The sequence below is a fragment of the Eublepharis macularius genome, chromosome 6 (genome assembly GCF_028583425.1).
Source record: "Eublepharis macularius isolate TG4126 chromosome 6, MPM_Emac_v1.0, whole genome shotgun sequence".
NCBI classification, from domain to species: domain Eukaryota; kingdom Metazoa; phylum Chordata; class Lepidosauria; order Squamata; family Eublepharidae; genus Eublepharis; species Eublepharis macularius.
This window is the reverse complement of record NC_072795.1, coordinates 59,900,603-59,919,517: the sequence shown is the minus strand read 5'-3', so window position 1 is coordinate 59,919,517 and position 18,915 is coordinate 59,900,603. Positions and strand designations below refer to the sequence as shown.

Sequence of the window (18,915 nt, the reverse complement as noted above, 5' to 3'; positions counted from 1 at the left end):
GAATTTTCAAAGGCTTAAATTTAGAATATTCAGATTATCATCACGTCAGCAAAAAATATCAATGGGGACAAGCCATTTTAAATATGTTCTCCAGAAAAAGGTCATTTTTTTATTTACAGTGTTTTCTAATTGTACATATTTATAGCAACATCAAAAAGTATTCACAGAGCTTCACTGAGTGCAAAATGCCACTTCAATAATCAGCTATCATCCTAATATTTCACCAACCTGTTTCCCAAGCATTATCCAGATTGTCTTAGCATAGTTTCTATCCGCCTTTACACTGAAGGTCACGCTATTCAAAAGAAGCCTCTAAGTGTGAAGATGAAAATTTGCACATCTCAGCTGTATTCAAGACCGTTTGAGGCATATCGAGATTTCAAAGTAAATGGATATGCATATGGCTGGTGTGAGCATCACCACAATATCAGAAGTGCACGTGTAATAACAATCCAGAGTGCAAAAGCAGCAGCCAGGCTGAGGGAACCCTCCCCTCTTCCCACCCCTTGCGTTGGGGAGATTTGGACAAATCTAACAAGGAAGTGATTTTCTCAGTATTATTAAGGCTACAATCCCTTTAAATGATTTAAATAAGGCTTTATTTCTGAGGTACTAGGTTAGCAGGAAAGCACACACTGTGCAGACCTACAGAAGTCCAACCCCAACAAGCGTGTAGCAATGACACTGAGAAATGACATCACTTTTTACTATCCCTGAATCACTATTACTTGCCTTTCAGAGTAAAACTCATAAAAAATTATATAAAACTCTTTTTGTTTTGTTTTACAGCCTCCCTCCAAGCTCATTAATATTTCTAACCAAGGGTCAAATTCTATCTTTCATCTTAAAATAATCAATGTGATGCCTAAGCATGTAAATACTTAATTATAAATAAACAGGCTATGGATGACGGGTGAGTGAAATGAGATACACTGCCTCTGACTGGGGTTCTTGTCCTCTGAGGCAAAGACCTGTAAGCAGCATAGGCCACAGAAAACTCATCTGATGAACTAAAGGCATGAGACAGACAGCAAGTGGTTTGCAGACTCAAATGCCACTGTCATCATGCATACTACAAAAACAAAACAAAAGCAAAGACTCGTTCGTAGCCTATTCTTTGACAGGATTTCCCAGTCTTGTTTTCTATCACCATGTGGTTCCAAACAACTGCAACCAGGTTTTTTCCCCCACTACAATCCATCAAACACAGATTCATGTTATCTAAGAACAATGCAGAGTTTTATAACAAGTGTAGTTTCTCTGAGGCAGCAGTGGCACTGGCACGGGGTACTATATTTTTTCTTGCTGGCATAAGGTAAACCCAGCAGGTAGGATGATTTCCACAAGTTTGACCTTAGAACGTACTTTTTTTTAAAAAGGCTCCACCTTGGGCTCTCCGAATTCTGCTGTCCCAAGTCCAGGGAGCTGGAGCTTGCAACACATGGCAGTAAGAGGCTAGCTTAGTCGTATTATGTGCTACCAGTTATCTAAATCTCACCTCATCTTGTTTCAAAAGAGGAAGTATAGGTTCATAAAGCTGAGGTTAACAAATGCATATATTTTACTTAAAAACATTCATCTGTTCAAAATAAACTTCATGGGACAAAACTTTTTAAATAACATTTCAATTCAAATTGTATATAATTCTTTAAAGATTTCATACAGCGAAGAATGGTTTTACTCTTGAAAATCTGTAGAAAAAACACAGAGAGGAAAACAAAGCTCTGAGGTATCACACCCACCCAGACACAGCCATACACTGGCTGCAGTATAAGCAGAAAATTGTAGGCCCAAGGGGGGGAGGGGGGAAAGATGATTGATTGTTCTATTAGAGTTCAGGTAGCTCAGGGAAAAAATCCAAGAATAGTCCTCTGAGTAAGGGAACTACCTCAATAAAGTCCTCAAGTGCATTGGAGACCTGATCACTTAAACTGCTCCTGCCAAGCAGCTCCCTGCACGTGAGAGAAATGCAGCCCAAGGTGCCTTGTGCAAAAGATAAGGAATTAGGTGCGGCTATTTCCCATTATTCCTTATAATATAGCTTTGAGAGTTGTAAAAACGTTCAGTTTGTCTTTGATCATGCAAGATACTGCTGGAGTGCTGTCTTTGCCCTGCAACGAGAAACATTTTATCAGATTTTTTTCTGAGAAGACACAAGTATACATGGATACCTAGAATGATATTTTTAATACGCTCAATAAGATAAACTGCAGATTAAAATATTGGAAATTGTATTCACCTTAAGTACCTCATAAAATTATATGACAGCTGTTTAAATAAGAAATAGTTACTTCCAGTAAAACAGGAATTTAGGTATTATGCAAATATTAAATGCTAATCTGCAGTCTGTTTGAAGATCCAAAGCAGTATTACAAAATTCCTGCAGATTTATCCTAGTGTGGCCATGCCCTTAGTATAAAGCAAAAAGAGAGAATCGTACTCCCATGGAGCACTGATCCCTATGCACTATTTTCAAACATATCCCAACATAGCCATAAAATTTCAGACACCCTTGAAATAACGAGAGATTCAGAGGTTTGAGGTAAATTAAAGTGTTTAACCTTTCCTATGCACCCTACTGTAATGCACATAATATTTTCATATTTACTTCATTAATACCCTGCCTCCCCCACCCCCCGGATCAAAAGCTGGTTATATCCTTGTCCTCTCTTTCATTTTATCCTCACAACAACCCTGTAAGGTAGTCTGACACTCTTAACCACCACACCATGCTAGCTCTTTCAAATCTAGTTTTAAAATCTTTTTGTACTTACTTGTCACAAAGATTTGGATCTGATGACTGACTCAATTTGTGCAGAATATCTACTATTCCAATATCTCTGAGTTTATCCTGACGTTCTTGAGAACCTAATACAATAACATTCCACGTTAATAATATTTTATGTGATTTTCCAAGACAGACTGAATTTTTGCAACGTGTGCAGTACGAAGTTGTGCATGGATTAGAATGCCAATTAGTTTTTTGAGTGTTCATGGTATGTGGAGCTATCTTTCCCATGAGTATAGTACTGACGAAGCTACTTATTACTAGAATTAGAGTCCTCTTAGTGGCAGCCCCTGATTTCTGGAAGTTCTTCCAAACAGTTTCTTTTTAAATGTAACCACCAAAACCAGAGAAACAAGTTGTGCATTTGCACAGACCTCTCAAACAAATAAAAAATGCTGACTGAGAACTTGTGGGGTCATGGCCAACATTACAAATGGGCATTTAAAAAAAAGAATAGCCAAGAGGAGCAAGATAAAGCAATAGCAGGGGAAGAGAACATGATGATGGTGGCAGAATGAGTGGGAGGAGCAAGGCAGTGACAACTGAGGCAGGGCAGGGAAAGGAGAGTGTGGCAGGAGGAGTACAGTGGGCAGTAGTCGGAGATGGTATCAGCAACATAGGAGAAGAAAGTAGTGGTGTGGACGGGAAGGGACCAGCGTAGGTGGCTTTGAACAGAAGGCATACAAGGTGAGTTTTCCATTCTAAGCCTCCATCCCCTAGCCCCCCCCCCCCCCGCCCCAGGCACTGGCTAGATGATATGGGGAACTTGAGCTTGAAACACAAAGTGTATTCAATATACTTTCACTAATCAGCTTACTGGGGAATGCTTCAAGTTGAAACATACCCCACAACAGTGGCTAGTAGGGTGAGCTGGCTGCCCTCATTAGCTCTTCTCCCAGAAAGAGGTAGCTGGTAGGGGACGGTATTCCTTTCCCCTGGAAGTTCTTATGGGTCCCCTTCTGCATTACTTATTTCCATACAAATTCAATAGCTGATTAAACATGGTTGCACTTACCTCTAACTGATGTTAACTGAGTGGCCACCAGTGCAGCCACACATGGGTGCTGCGTATATGTAGGCCTGCCGCAAGAGAAACTTCTAGAGCTCTAAAGAAGGCCTGAGGATCTTCCCTAACCCTGTCACATGCCTGATTTTCCCACCCTTTCTCTGGTACACTGAGGAGGGGAGCATCTTCACTCAGTCCTCGCTATACTGTTGCTAGAGAGCTCGCTAGGATCTACACAATGGGAGAGTTCACAGCAGGGTAGAAAGGAGCGATGTGTGACTGCATTAGTAACCACTTGATGTGAGAGGGGCTCAAGAGCTCACAGCTTGTTTCTAATTATCTTAATTCTGCCAGCCAATAGTGTAGTTTCCATTGTGAATTTCCCTGAGAACTCCTTTATGAGGCTTCTTAAGTAATAATTCAGGGAAAGAATTCAGACCATATTTTTAGACTATGTTTTTCACATTTCTACAATTATAATTCCATTAATAGAACTGTCCAAGAGTACTTAGCTAGGAAAACTTTTTAAAAAATTATTAGGTATTCTAGAAAAACAGGAATCCCAAAACATGGTATATTGTTTGTTTTTCTCCATGTAAGTAATACATTTGCAATGGAAAGACAATGAACTACTATGTCAATGAGCTCCTACCTGGAAATGATTTCTACATGCTATATCAACACTAGTTGCAATAACAGACTGCTACTACAGGAGGAGGAAACTCAGAGCCATATATACAACTGTATTGTTTCAAAGCCTCAAGCTGGCTTTCCTATGGGAAATCACTATGATTGGACCAAATGTCTTCCAGACTCATTGGTATATGCATATTCTGAATGAACCAAGAAATGTGCTTCACCTGTAAAGTTTAGCAGTGGATATCAATGGGACACCCATTCGATGCTTATTTATCTATTTTACTTTATTTTTACCCAGCCTTTCCCTGCAGTGGGAACCCAAGTGGCTTACATTATTCTCCTGTTTTTCATTTTATCTTCTCAATAACCCTGTGAGGTAAGTGAGGCTGAGAGTGTGACTGGGCCAGGGTCATCCAGCAAGCTTAACTGCAGAGTGGGGATACAAAACTGGTTCTCCTAGATCCTAACCACTACACCATACTGGCTCTTATGCTTGTGTGCACACTTTCTTTTCTTTTAATCTTTTGTTCCCCATATGCAACAAGAACATTTGCTCTACACAACTCCTTTATTTCATCATTCACAGGATCAATCAGCAGTTCCCTTCTAAAATTAGTGCAGTTATACAGCCTCTGAACTTCCCATAAAAGGTCTCATACAGCACACCCAAGCACCACATCTTACCTTCTTCTTCATTCCATATAAGATTAGATACACAAAACATGGCAGCAAGTTGAAGTTTAGCATTCGAGTGACTCTAAATTTGAACAGAAAGCTATTTAGATATACACATTCTCAAAACAATTATAATTATCTGACTGTTGCTCTCAAATTGTCATCCCCAAAGCATATCAGAAAGTTCATTGCACAAGGGAGTGTCTCAGCAACGCAAGACAAGTGTTAACATGTTGTTAAGACACGAGTTAACATTATATTACAAAACCAGGACTTCAATATATGTTATGCTACGTTACAAAGGTGTACTGTTTCATTCCAGCTTTGTTTAAAAGTCACATGAAACCATAGTTTAATTAAACTAACAATGGTTGGTGTGATTGTGAAAATGCAACCTATTCCACTAACTATAGTTAGATTCCATCAAGCCAGGATGGACATCTCGCATCACTCTCAGCACAATGCAGGCAACAGTATTAGCTGACTCTCTGTGGGGAGGTGGAGGAAAGAGAATGGGCAATGTAATGAGCATTTGTTAAGGCAAATCCGAATGATCATCCGTGAGCTGAATCTTGGTTCATGCACAAATGGTAAAAATATAAACCATGTTTCCCATTATGTCTGAACTGTCAGTGATGATATCACCCTCCTAACAGGAGTGTGACAAAATGATCAATATACGTATTCCACTTTGCACATTAGCTGTAACTCCTATTTGCCCAGGCACCTGCATTTGAACCTTAATATAGCAGACTGAAAGCTTCTAAACCAGGAAGCTTCCAACTGCACTTTAACGCAAAGAAACACAGCACTTGAGCTGTGTTTGTGCTCATCATAGACAGAGGTTTATTGTGAAATGTGGCTGAAATATGTGGCCAAAGAGTGGCTTTCTAACCACATAACTTTTAAGCAGTCCTTGCTGTGCTACCTGTAATCAAAATATCAACAGGTCAGGAAAAACAAAGTCTGGCCACTAAGTCTCATATATAGTTACTGGTTTTTTCCCTCCTTTTAGACACAAACAAGTTCTGAAATGCTTGGAGAAGCTCTCTAGTAATTCTCTTACTCTGGAGATAAAAATAACTAAGAAGAGAAGGCATGTTCTTTCTCCTCTGAATGTGATGACATTGAAAACAGTAATTATAAAAACAACAACAAAACAACAGCACTGATAAAAAAGAGAAAATATAACATCAAAAATTGGTTAATTTAGTCCCTTTTGAAAGCCCTCCTGAGAAGAACTACCCTAATCTCTGGAGGATCATCAAGAAGAGTGGGAGTTACATGTGGTGTGATAAAGCTCAACAAAGACTTTTAAAATCACTATATAAGGACAGCCATCTTGAGAATTTGGAGCAAATATAAACTGGGACTATCACAGAAGACATCGCCTGGATTTCAACACAGGAAGCTTTTTACAGAGGTGAAATGACAACTAAACAGAGATGGTTGACATATGGAGAATTATTAAGAGTTCTCACAAGGAGACTGTAAACGGAAGACAAGGGAAGATCTAATAGCTAAAAAGTTATAAATGTCAATGGTACTTCTAGGCACAGTTACTAGAAAGGTTTAAATCAGATAAAAAACTACGATAAGACAGTTTGAAAAAAAGCTTTATACAAATGATGAACACGTTATTTCCAAAATGTACAAAGTTTTGTTGAAATTTGAAATGGAAGAAAGTGTGAAAAACTATGGTAAAACGCTCTAAAAATTTTGGGTATAATATACAAATGGACCAGTGGGTAAGGGGGCTCAATATGTGGGCAAGGGGGCTCAAATTCACTTTGAGTTCCACACTTAAAGAAAATTTTTACAAAATGATGTATCAGTGGTTTATTTTGGTGGTATAGCAAAAATGAGTAAAGGTATGTCAAATAAATGTTGGAATTGTGAATAACATGAAGGAACATTTTACCATCTTTGGTGGACTTGTCCCAAAGCAAAAAAAAATTGGTCACAAATTCATAAGATAATACAGAAAAGTTTGAAGATCAATATACAATTTAAACTAGAAGCCATTTGTTGGGACTAATGGACAAACAATTGGAAAATAAACACTGTATCTTATTTCTATACATGACAAAAACAGCTAGGCTTTTATATGTGCAAAAATGGAGAAGTACAGTATTGGACAACTGGATTGTGAAAATGATGGAGTTAACAAAGATGGCTAAACATACAGCTTTGATCAGAGATAAAACACTGTTTATTTTTATGGTTAAATGGAAACTCCTTATTCGGCTTTCTGCGTGAGATGGAAAAAAAACCCCAACTGATGATTTGTAGATTTGATTTCTAAGAAGATAAATTTGGGAAAAATAAATAGAAGAGGGGTCATAATGAAAAGGTAAATTCTGTAGATATCAGAACTATAACTACATTGTTTGTAAAGATATGATAGGTGTTGTAGAGAAAAATGAAAAATGAAATATGTATTATTTTTTCTTCTTTTCTTTTCCTTTCTCTTTTTCTATTATTTTCCCCCTTACTTTCTTTTTTTATCTCTGCCCTTTTTATTGGGCTTTTACTCTTATTAATTAAACAATAAGGTATTTGTAAAAAAAAAAAAAAGAGTGGGAGTTCCAGAGCTTGAAGGCGACCATGGACAGATCCCTCTCCGACATAAGCACCAGTTACATCCTGCAAGGCTGGCACACAGAAACGGCCAACTCTGGACAATCTCAAGCTACAGCGGGTTTCCCCCGCCCCAGATACCTGAGATCCTTTTAATTGAGAAGTCAGGAACTGAACCATACGTCTGCTCACAAAGGATGAGCTCTATCACTGATCTCTGGCACCTTTCCAAAGTGTTATGTATTAAAAAAGTAGAAAAATCTATAAAATAAAATTACATACCATGTAATACTTAATTTTTTGCAAGATATCATCATTTGTCATAATTAGTTCTTTTGCAGTTGTTCCATCTGCTATGTTGGCAAGTATACATAATGTCTGAAAGGGGGAGGGGGAGAGAGACATAACAAAAATAATCTATAACTTTCAAAGAACAGTACAGACACAGGAGAGTCTAGTCCCCTGTCCAGAATGCTCTTGGGATGCCATTCTTTGTCCAGCCCCCACAACAGATTAAGCATCAAAGGGTAGGAAGCACATTTACTCCCCTCAATCCTGAGGTTATCTTGTTTTAGGCTACAGAGCATTTCTCTCAAGCCCGAGGAATTCTTGAGCGACTACAGGATAAGCAACCTCTCATGCTCGCACCTCACAGCATTCGCTGATTTTGCTTCAACCACTCAAACTTCTAACTATAGCAAATAGACAGCTTGCACCTGAAAGCCTCTTTTTGATGCCTGGGATTCTTCTTGGCAATGTATGGGTAGTGTGTTTGGCACAATCCTAAACATGCAGCAGGTATTAATTCTGGAGGTTTTTGTTTGAATTTTTCTGCAAGGGCAGACACATTGCAGACCTTCTCCCCCTCAGCTCCATTTTTCATGGCTACTTATTACAACAAAGTCCCAAATAAATAGAAATGTATATATCGTTATAGATCTTAACATAGTCCAGAAACAGATCCTTAAATCCACAAATACGAGTCTAGTAATGACAAAGGAAATATTTCTACAAACTTGGGGGATTTGCTTCAGCTTCGCCTCTCCTGAGGGACAGCCAATGGGAGCCAATGGAATGCTGGGTCAATTGGAGTTAGAGTCCATTGGAGGGAAAAGAAGGCTTTTGTGAGACTGAGGAGGAGAAGGGTTTGAGATGCTGCTAAGAGAGGCAGCAGAAAGATAGCTGGCTGTTAATCTGTTCTTTTATATTGAAACCTTCCCTACTTAACTCCAGTATGGTTTTTAGTTTAAAATCCGTTCACTCCTATGTTCCTTACTGTAAATAAAGTTTATTTTTGTTTTGGTTGTTGTGGATTTTCCGGGCTGTATAGCCGCGGTCTTGGCACTGAAGTTCCTGACGTTTCGCCAGCAGCTGTGACTGGCATCTTCAGAGGTGTAGCACCAAAAGACAGAGATCTCAGAGGTGTAGCACCAAAAGACAGAGATCTCTCAACTGAGAGATCTCTGTCTTTTGGTGCTACACCTCTGAAGATGCCAGTCACAGCTGCTGGCGAAACGTCAGGAACTACAATGCCAAGACCGTGGCTATACAGCCCGGAAAATCCACAATAACCATCGTTCTCCAGCCGTGAAAACCTTCGACAATATATTTTTGTTTTGTTTGACCCTGGCTGGCCTGAAGTTGTTAGCTGAAGGGAAATATCAGACACATACAAACGCTCTGGTCACGACCAACAGACCGAGTGAATTAAATGATGGCAGTGTATATTGAAGAAAAGTAACTTTTGAGCTCCCTTTTCCCCAGTAACCGTGGGCTGTAGCTTGGTGAGGTGAGGTACACAGAGAGAACCAGCTGCATGTCTGGTGCAGCCTCTGGAAGAGGAGAGAGGGGAGGAAATTTGGTCAGGGCTCTCTACCTGCTATAGCAGAGGCTAGACAGGTGGCATGTGGTGGGGGATTCCCAGCCTTTACCTGCCAGGGTGGCAAGGAGAGTGAAAGGCTTGTGTGTATGTGAGGTGGGGTCAACCTATCCCCACCATACCAAGGTTTGTAGAAAAATACAAAAGCTTTAAAAGAAAAATTGGAGGTCTCAAAAATGCCTGGATCAGCTTGTGCAGACATCACAACTTAAATAGAGCAGATCTCACCACATGTCACAAAAGTGGTGCCACAAACACCATCACCAACAGTAAAAATCGGCTGAAGTGGGTAGAAGATGCTGCTGCCAGACCATCACTGCTGGAGCAGCAGCCACCTCTACCATAGTCATCACGTTAGCTCTGGAGAAAGAGGCAGCAATGCTGCATGCAGGTTGGTCAGCTGGCAGTGAGCAACTGGGCAGCCCAGGGAGTCAGTAGGGAACATGAGAGAGGCAATGGGCAGGCAGGACAGTAGGTAGTGAGAAGGGCAACAAAGCCGACATAACCAGTTAAGCTCAAAATAAGGACATGAAGGCAGCAGGAGAGGGGCCAGAAAAGGACAGTTCCCATATGCAGGCGGGAGAAATGAGAGAAGGGGTGGGGGGAGATGGGATTTTCCCCTTGAGAGTCTCCTGGATCCTCTATTTGTATGTGCATAGGTTTCTTTTACACTGGATACTAAACTGAGGTTTTCTAACTGCAGAATTATGATTACCTGAGCACAAAATTCATTGATCTTGTTGAGCATCAAAATATCCCACTATATATATATATATATATATATATATATATATATATATATATATATATATATATATATATATATATATATATATATATATATATAAAACATAACACTACAGTGCACGATACCTGTTCTTTGACTTCCACATTGTGCTCTCCTTCTAGAATGAGGGTCACTGCTTGCATGATTTGTTTTCCATGAGTACTTATTATCTGATCTATATGCTGTAAAAAGTAATAAATATGAAATTAGTAAACCACTTGTTCCAGAAGATTAAAAGAAAACATTCACTGAATAATTTCTTTAGCAGATGCCTCACTGTACAAGGCCTGACTAACATTAATTCCTAATGGCAGAACAAATTAACTTAAATTTACATTTATTACTTGGTAAGTGAAAACCTAACACATAACAACAACAACATTCGATTTATATACCGCCCTTCAGGACAACTTAATGCCCACTCAGAGCGGTTTACAAAGTATGCCATTATTATCCCCAAAACAAAACACCCTGTGAGGTGGGTGGGGTGAGAGAGCTCCAGAGAACTGTGACTAGCCCAAGGTCACCCGGCTTCAAGTGGGGGAGTGGGGAATCAAACCCGGCTCTCCAGATTAGAGTCCCGCGCTCCCAGGGGTCATTTCATAGAAAAAGAGCTGGAGGAACTCATTAGCATATGACACACCCCTTGACATCACCAGAAGTGTGTTATTAGCACAACTGATTTGCATATGCCACACCCTCTGACATCACCTATTCTGGCTGTTTTGGACCCAATCCTGGCCATTCAGGGCTGAAATTGGGCCCAAAATGGCAAAAAGGGGCTGAAAATGGCTGGAAAAGGGCCCAAAATGGTCAGGATTGGGCCACTGTTGAGCGGAAGAGTGATCTACCACCTGTCAAAGGCCCGATCCAGGCCATTTCAGCCCCAATCCAGGCTGAAACGGGCCCAAAATGGCCGAGTCAGGTGGGCGGGGCCACCTGACATGTGACCTCTTTTGGGGAACTGCCGGAACTGCGTTCCTGTGCATTCCCCCTCAAAATGAGCCCTGCACGCTCCTAACCACTACACCAAACTGGCTCTCATAAAAATATGAACCAATATTTACTGACATCAGTGGAACCATGATGGGGTCTTAGGTATGTATAAGATGCATTAATGAAGAGAGGTAATTTCCATTCAAAGATTTTTTTAAAAACCTGAAGGGTTAACATACAAATGTTTATCACTGAGAGGCTATCATGACAATAAACAGTGGAATACAAATTAAGAGAAATAACAGCTAAACTATGCATAGTTTGACACGCAACATTGTATATGCAAAGACAGACAATTTAATCAAAAGTAGACTCATACATCTATTAGAGTAAAAGAATCCAAAAGACCCAAACACTCAAAATAGAAAACAACAGTTATTCATAATGTATTGCCACTATATATTAATTCAAAATGAAAGGCACTCTTTTTTAACCTCTAATCTCAGAGTTTTTTTTTCAATAAATCTGATGTCATCAGCTGGAAATCACAGCACCTAGAGTCTTGATCGCTGAACTACACTGAGTATGGGAGTGGACCTGGGCTGATTGCAAGAGGAATTCCAACTTGTCTCTGGAATTTATTAGGAGATCTAGTAACAATATGGAAATATTAGTAAGGTCACACTAGTAACATTGTGTCCTGCTTCAGTCATCCATATTAAAAAAGAATGGTACGAAGAACTTCTTTAACAATCTCAGGAATGGGAAATCTCTCTTCATGGAGATGATGATTAAACATACTAGACAAGTTGCACAGAAGAGCATTTGAGAAAGATTTGGCCACTGTGGTGCATGCCCTGGTTACATCTAGATCAGATTACTGCAATGCTCTCTACATAGGGCTGTGCTTGAGAAGGGTTCAGAAACTTCAAATGGTGCAGAATGCTGCTTCAAGAATGTTGACAGGAGTGGGTCGTAGGGATGACATTACTCCACTCCCTATGACCCACTCGAGTTCTGGCCCATCTACACCGGCTCCCAAATTTGTTTCAGGGCAAAATTCAAGGGGCTGGTGTAGACTTTTAAAGCTCTATATGGTTTGGGACCAACATTCCTGAAGGACCAGCTATTCCTTTATGAACCTACTCGATCACTATGGTCATCTTCCAAGGGATACCACTGCCTTTTGAGATCAGGTGGTGGCAACCCTGAAGAGGGCCTTCTCGGTAGTGGCATCAAAACTCTGGAACTCTCTCCCCAGAGTGATGCATCTCCCCTTCTGTTGTCATATTCCACCAGTGGTGAAGATTTCTTTGTTTTGTTTGGCATTCCCTCAGTGATCCCTCTGGCTGTTTTAAGTATTATTTTTATGTTTCTGAGTGTATATTTTAGCTCTGGTTTTTATTGTTTTAATGAAGTGTTGGGGGATGGTTGGCTTTAATGGTTTTAAAATGTGATTTTTTTAATGTATGTTTTAACTAGCTTGATACCCGTGCTTCACTACGGTATTGAACTACTTTAAATCCAGTTACAATACTTATGGGTATGTAAGATTATTTGGTTTGTGGGGTTTTTTTTTAGTTGGTTCTGTAATATAATAGCATAGTATCTAAGCTTCACAAAGGTGTTTGAATATAGTGAAGCGTGTTATCCATATTCAGGAGTCTTGTACCGTCTTTCTTCAACATTTACCTGATTTTTACCTCAGAACACAGAGTTCCACAGCTGACCAATCAGAGAGGGGGGGGTGCAAGCAGGCAGAAGCCTGTCAGTCACACAGGAAAGCCAGGCCCCACAAGAAGATTGGCAACCCTAGTGAACTTTTAGGGAAAGAATGGGAGGTGCATTTTACCTCAGGACACATTTAATGACTCCCAATAGCAACTGCATATTATTTAAAATGTGGGGGGTGAGAACCAATCAGGCCGCATACGCAAATGACCTTTGCGTTCCAGCTGTCTCTGGGGGGATGAAGTGTGGAACGTTGTGAGCCCCAATCAGCCCACATATGCAAATGACCTTGAAAGGCTGGCCCAATCAGGGAAGATTGGCCGAGCTGACAGTGGGCAGGGGTGTAAGCAGGCAACTGCCTGCCAGCCATACAGGGAAGCTGTATCCCTTTGGGAAAACATGTTTTACCCCTTTTTACCCCCCTTAGAGGGTGTTTATATCATGAAAGAAACATTCTCCCCAAATTTCATGTTTCTAGGTCCAGGGGTTTGGGCTGGGCATTGATGAGTCAATCAGGACACTTGTCTTTATATATAGAGATTTGTTAGTTGCCTTGGTGGCCCTTGTGAGGGCAGAAAGGAGAGGTTGAAATTTTGTAAAATAAACAAATAAAATAAAATTATTTACTTATCAAGTCCTTATTTTATAACCTGATCAGTAATATCTGTTATGTAACAAGAGAGTTGAATGTTTTAGGCTGGGCAACCCACAAATCCACAGGCTTGTAGAACAAGGTATCCCCCTGCCTTTTGTGTAGGTCTTCTGCCACTGTAGCTCATGCAATGGTTATACAATCAGGCTGTTTCATACCTTGAAAGCAACTTTTTCAGAAGAGAGATTCATGGTTTTACTTACTGGACGAGTAGACAACAGGTTTCTAAGTAATCCCAAAGTCTTCATTAGTACATTTACATCAGAATCAGACAATAATTGGAATAGTTGCTCTGTACTCAAGCCTCGTAAAATGTCTGCTTTGATCTTTTGCTCTGCTTGAAATGCCATATTCTAAAGGACAGAGAAAACTAATCTTGTATTTGCAGTTACCCCAATATTTTTCACAAAAGGTCAAGTTTCATTACATAAGCTGTCACCATCTGTTGTATATAAATTAATTACAGTGTACAAGAAACGTTTCACAGCAGCAGGTTTCTATATATCTCTGAAAGTCTTCTTAGGGCTCTACAGATTTTCTATTTAAAAATGTCTCCATTCACCCTCATTTTAAAAATTTCTTATGGTATAGGTAATTTGCGATGCAACACTTAACAGTTACACCCTTCATCTATGTCAATAGGTTTAGACGTGTGTAATTCTGCATAGGTTGGCCCTGTTAACAATTTACTATTTACTGAAAATTACTACACTAAAACACAGTTTATTACACCAAAATTTCTGTCAGGAACTTCCATACAAGAACAAAAAAATTATGAGTGGTTTGATACTCTCTCTGAATACATTTTTATCATTTCATTTTCAACATTGCTATAGTGCCAATTTACAGAAAGGGTGTGAAATGTATAGCTTTTTCATACATACAAGCATGCTTACCATTAAAGCCCAAACTCCATTTACTCGCAAGGCAAGATTGTCACTCTGGGTTAAACTACAGAGGAGTTCTATGGCTCCCGATTCTAGAATAGGCTATATTGTAAAAAAATTCAATTAGTATGCAAAATCTCAATTGAAAATTGACTAAATTTACATATGTACAAAGAGAGTAGCTAGTTAAGTGCTCAAGACAATAAAACCAATACATAATGGTTTAGAATCTGCTTAAGCTTTCTATAAATGGGATTTAACACATATATAAGAAATACATAATATAAAACTTTAAAGGACAAGACAGGTAGCCCTGATAGTCTTTAATGTGCCACTGTTTTTTCTCTGTGGTAACAGGTTAGCAAAATCTTTCATAGACTTCCAACAGATGCATGCTGTTATTCTTACTTTGCAGATTATACAGCTATTTTTATCTATCTATAAAGACATGCATACAAAGGAAGTAAATAAACATGGTAAAAGGCTACAAAATGAAAATGCTAGAGACTATGAAATTTCTATGCAAAGCTCAAGTGTACACATGGCACACAAAATATTCTCCCCAGACAGATTTAGCTGAGGAAGCTACGCTCCAGGTACAAATTTAACCAGAAGCTTTTACAATAGCTCAATAGCTACCCTAGAACTTTGATACACTTTTCCAGGTGAAGTTTTTCTGGTCCCTCTGTTGGCCTATTGAAGAACAGTGAACATATTTTTCTTTCAACTACTAATCTTTTTGCTTTTTACACAGTTTGACAATTCTATTTTTAATGCCAAGAATTAATTTAATTTACTTTATTCATATCACGTCTTTCTTTCCAATGGGGACGCAAAGCAGCATACACTATTCTCCTATCCTTCGTTTTATTTATTTATTTATTATATTTATATTCCACTATCCCTGCAGAGCAAGCTCAAAGTGGATTACATCACAATATAAAACAGGTAGCATAATAAAATTAGATTCAATTTATAAAATTCAGTGGCACTCATATTGTCCTTCCCTCACTAAAACCTCACTAAAACCCGTGGGGTGGGTGGTGAACTGACAAATGTTATACAGACTGGGGGGCAGTGTCCCCCCCAGCAGGAGGTCAGTCAAAGAAGGGGATCCTCCCACCTCAACCACCATACCCCTGGCGGAACACCTCTGTCTTACAGGCCCGGTGAAAGAATAGTAAATCTTGCCAGGCCCGTTTTTCCACAGACAGAGAGTTCTACCCTGGTTGAGGCGAGACGGGCCTCCCTGAAGTCAGGAACCATCAGCAGATGTTGATTTGCTGAACAAAGGGCCCTCTGGGGAACATATGGTGAGAGGTGGTCCCATAGGTATGCCAGTTCCAGTCCACTAAGGGCTTTAAAGGTCAAAACCAAAACCTTGAACCTGATCTGGAACTCCACTGGGAATCAGTGCAGCTGGCGCAGTATTGGTGTTATATATGCCACTGCATTCACATGCCACTGCATTCTGGACCAGCTGTAACTTCTGGAGCAGGCCCGAGGTCAGCCCAGCATAAAGTGAGTTGCAGTAATTTAGTCAGGAGGTGACCATTGCATGGATCACTGTAGGAAGGTTGGTGGTTAAAAGGTAATGGACGAGTTGCCTGAGCTGACGAAGGTGGAAGAATGTACACCTGGTAACTGCTGCGACCTGGGCCTCCATTGACAGGGAGGCATCCAAGGTCACGCCTAGACTCCTCACCACCTGCACTGGTGCAAGCAGCATCCCATCAAGGACTGGGAGTCGAATCCAAGAGCCTAAGAGCCCACAACCCAGATACAGGACCTCCATCTTTGCAGGATTCAATTTCAGTTGGCTCTGTTTCAATCATTTAGTCACGGCCGCCAAAGCCCCGGCCAAACTATCTGGGGTGGTATCCGGCCGGCCATCCATCAGCAGATAAAGCTGAGTGTCATCAGCATGTTGGTGACAGCCCAACCCAAAGCTCCATGCCAACTGGGCGAGGGGGCACATGTAGATGTTGAATAAAATCGGAGAGACTATTGCCCCTTGTGGAATGCCACACACTAAAAAGTAAGGAAAATGAAAAAAAAAACACTTGGGGAAATAATCCTTAATTAATAATCAATTAATTAACAATAAATTAACAATAAATTATAATCAATCTTATAAGAAGTGCTTAATGCAATACAAAATTCAAATACATATATACAGTTCAAGAATCCATCATACTGAATCAATACAGGAAACAACATATAACACACGGCCATTTGGGGACTCTTTGGAGTTCCCCTTTTCATCCATCTATTTCCACCTGCTGAGAGAGAAAAAGAAAAAGCGAATTTGAAATTGTTGCTATCATGTATGGACTTCTCTCACCCTTCTAGATACCCACTTGCCCTTGAATAGACAGCAACATGGGGTTCCTCAACATTTGATTGATTTGCAAACTGTGAATATTTGAACATCATTAATAAGAGACGATGTTGAGAGACTGTTTGGAGGCTATGGTCTGTTGAAAGTGTTATATGTTGTTTCCTGTATTGATTCAGTATGATGGATTCTTGAACTGTATATATGTATATATACCCCCCATGACATTCTGATGGGCAAACTGGAAGACTGTGGAGTGGACTATAGGACAGTTCAGTGGATAGGGAACTGGTTAGAGGACCGCACCCAAAGAGTGGTGGTCAACGGCGTTTCATCAGATTGGAGGGAGGTGGTCCAGTGGGGTGCCGCAGGGTTCAGTTTTGGGCCCGGTACTTTTCAGTATTTTTATCAATGATCTGGATGAAGGAGTGGAAGGGCTGCTCATTAAATTTGCTGATGATACCAAATTGGGAGGAGTAGCAAACACCCAAGAAGACAGAATTAAAATTCAACAAGACCTGAATACTCTGGAGAAGTGGGCAGCTGTGAATAGGATGCAATTCAACAAAGACAAGTGCACAGTATTACATCTGGGCCACAAAAATGGGAAGCAGAAATACTGGATGGGGGATACACTTCTGGGCAGTAGTATATGTGAAAGGGATCTTGGGGTAAGAGTGGACTGTAAACTAAATATGAGCAGTCAGTGTGATGCGGTGGCAACAAAGGCTAATTCAATCTTGGGTTGTATCAAAGGGGCCATAGCGTCGAAATTGCAGGAGGTCATAGCCGCTCTCTATACTGCCTTGGTCAGGCCGCACCGGGAGTATTGTGTGCAGTTCTGGAGGCCTCACTTCAAAAAGGATGTGGACAAAATCAAGAGGGTGCAGAGGAAAGCAACGAGGATGATCAGGGGTCTGGAGACTGAGCCCTACGGGGAAAGGCTGAGGACCCTGGGAATGTTTAGTTTGGAGAAGAGGAGGTTGAGGGGGGACATGATTGCTCTCTTTAAATATCTGAAAGGCTGTTATTTGGAGGAGGGCAAGGAGCTGTTCCAGTTGGCAGCAGAGGGTAGGACCCGAAGTAATGGGCTTAAATTACATGCACAAAGGTACTGGCTGGATATTAGGAAAAACTTTTTCATGGTCAGATTAGTTCAAAAGTGGAATCAGCTGGCAGTTTTCAAGAAATGGCTGGATGAATACTTTTCAGAGATGCTTTAGGCTGATCCTGCACTGGGCAGGGGGTTGGACTAGATGGTCTGTATGGCCCCTTCCAACTCTATGATTCTATGATTCTATATATTTGAATTTTGTATTGCACTGAGCACTTCTTATAAAATTGATTATAATTGATTGTTAATTAACTGATTGTTAATTAAGGATTATTTCCCCAAGTGGTTTTTTGCATTTTCCTTAGTTCTTCCTGGGGAAGCCTCTTGGTTGTTTTTGAACACACTAAAAAGTGGCAAGGTGATAACTGCTCCCCCAGTGCCACTCTCTGTCTCTGACTGTGGAGGAAGGAGACTAGCCATTTCAAGGCAGTCCCACAAATCCTCACATCAGCAAGGCAGTGGGTCAAGAGATCATAATTGACCATGTCAAATGCTGCTGATAGATCCAACAATATTAGCAATGCTGACCTGCCTAAATCCAGGTGTCTATGGAGCTTGTCTGTGGGGTAACCAACACTGTCTCCACCACATGGCCAGGGTGGAAGCCAGACTAGAATGGGTCCAGGATAGAGGAGTCATTCAAGAAAGCCTGCAATTGCTCTGCCAATGCCTGCTCAATCTTACCCAGAAACGGAAGGTGCAAAACTGGGCGGTAACTGGACAAGTTGGTGGGGGTCCAAAGATGTTTTTTTCAGAAAAGGTCACATCACTGCTTCCTTCAATGCTCCGGGAAATATCCCAGAGCTCAAGGAGAGCTTGACAATGACCGCTAAGGAGTCTGAAGCCCATTCACACTGGCCTTCATCAGCCACAATGGGCAGGAGGTCCAGGGAACAGGTAGTG

At 40.5% G+C, this 18,915-nt stretch overlaps 1 protein-coding gene across 3 annotated transcripts in view; it reads right to left on the bottom strand.

Moving 5' to 3' along the window:
* Positions 1-82: 82 nt before the first annotated feature.
* Positions 83-18,915, bottom strand: part of ARMC8 (armadillo repeat containing 8) — a 106,274-nt gene continuing 87,441 nt past the window's right edge. For all 3 annotated transcript variants that reach the window (XM_054982536.1, XM_054982537.1, XM_054982538.1), the window contains 7 exons: positions 14,570-14,662; positions 13,877-14,026; positions 10,441-10,536; positions 7,971-8,066; positions 5,118-5,190; positions 2,775-2,868; positions 83-2,111 (listed from right to left, as the gene is read on the bottom strand). In XM_054982536.1, the coding sequence (XP_054838511.1) occupies positions 2,078-2,111; positions 2,775-2,868; positions 5,118-5,190; positions 7,971-8,066; positions 10,441-10,536; positions 13,877-14,026; positions 14,570-14,662 (636 nt within the window). In that variant the 3' untranslated portion in view covers positions 83-2,077. The remainder of the gene's footprint in view (positions 2,112-2,774; positions 2,869-5,117; positions 5,191-7,970; positions 8,067-10,440; positions 10,537-13,876; positions 14,027-14,569; positions 14,663-18,915) is intronic.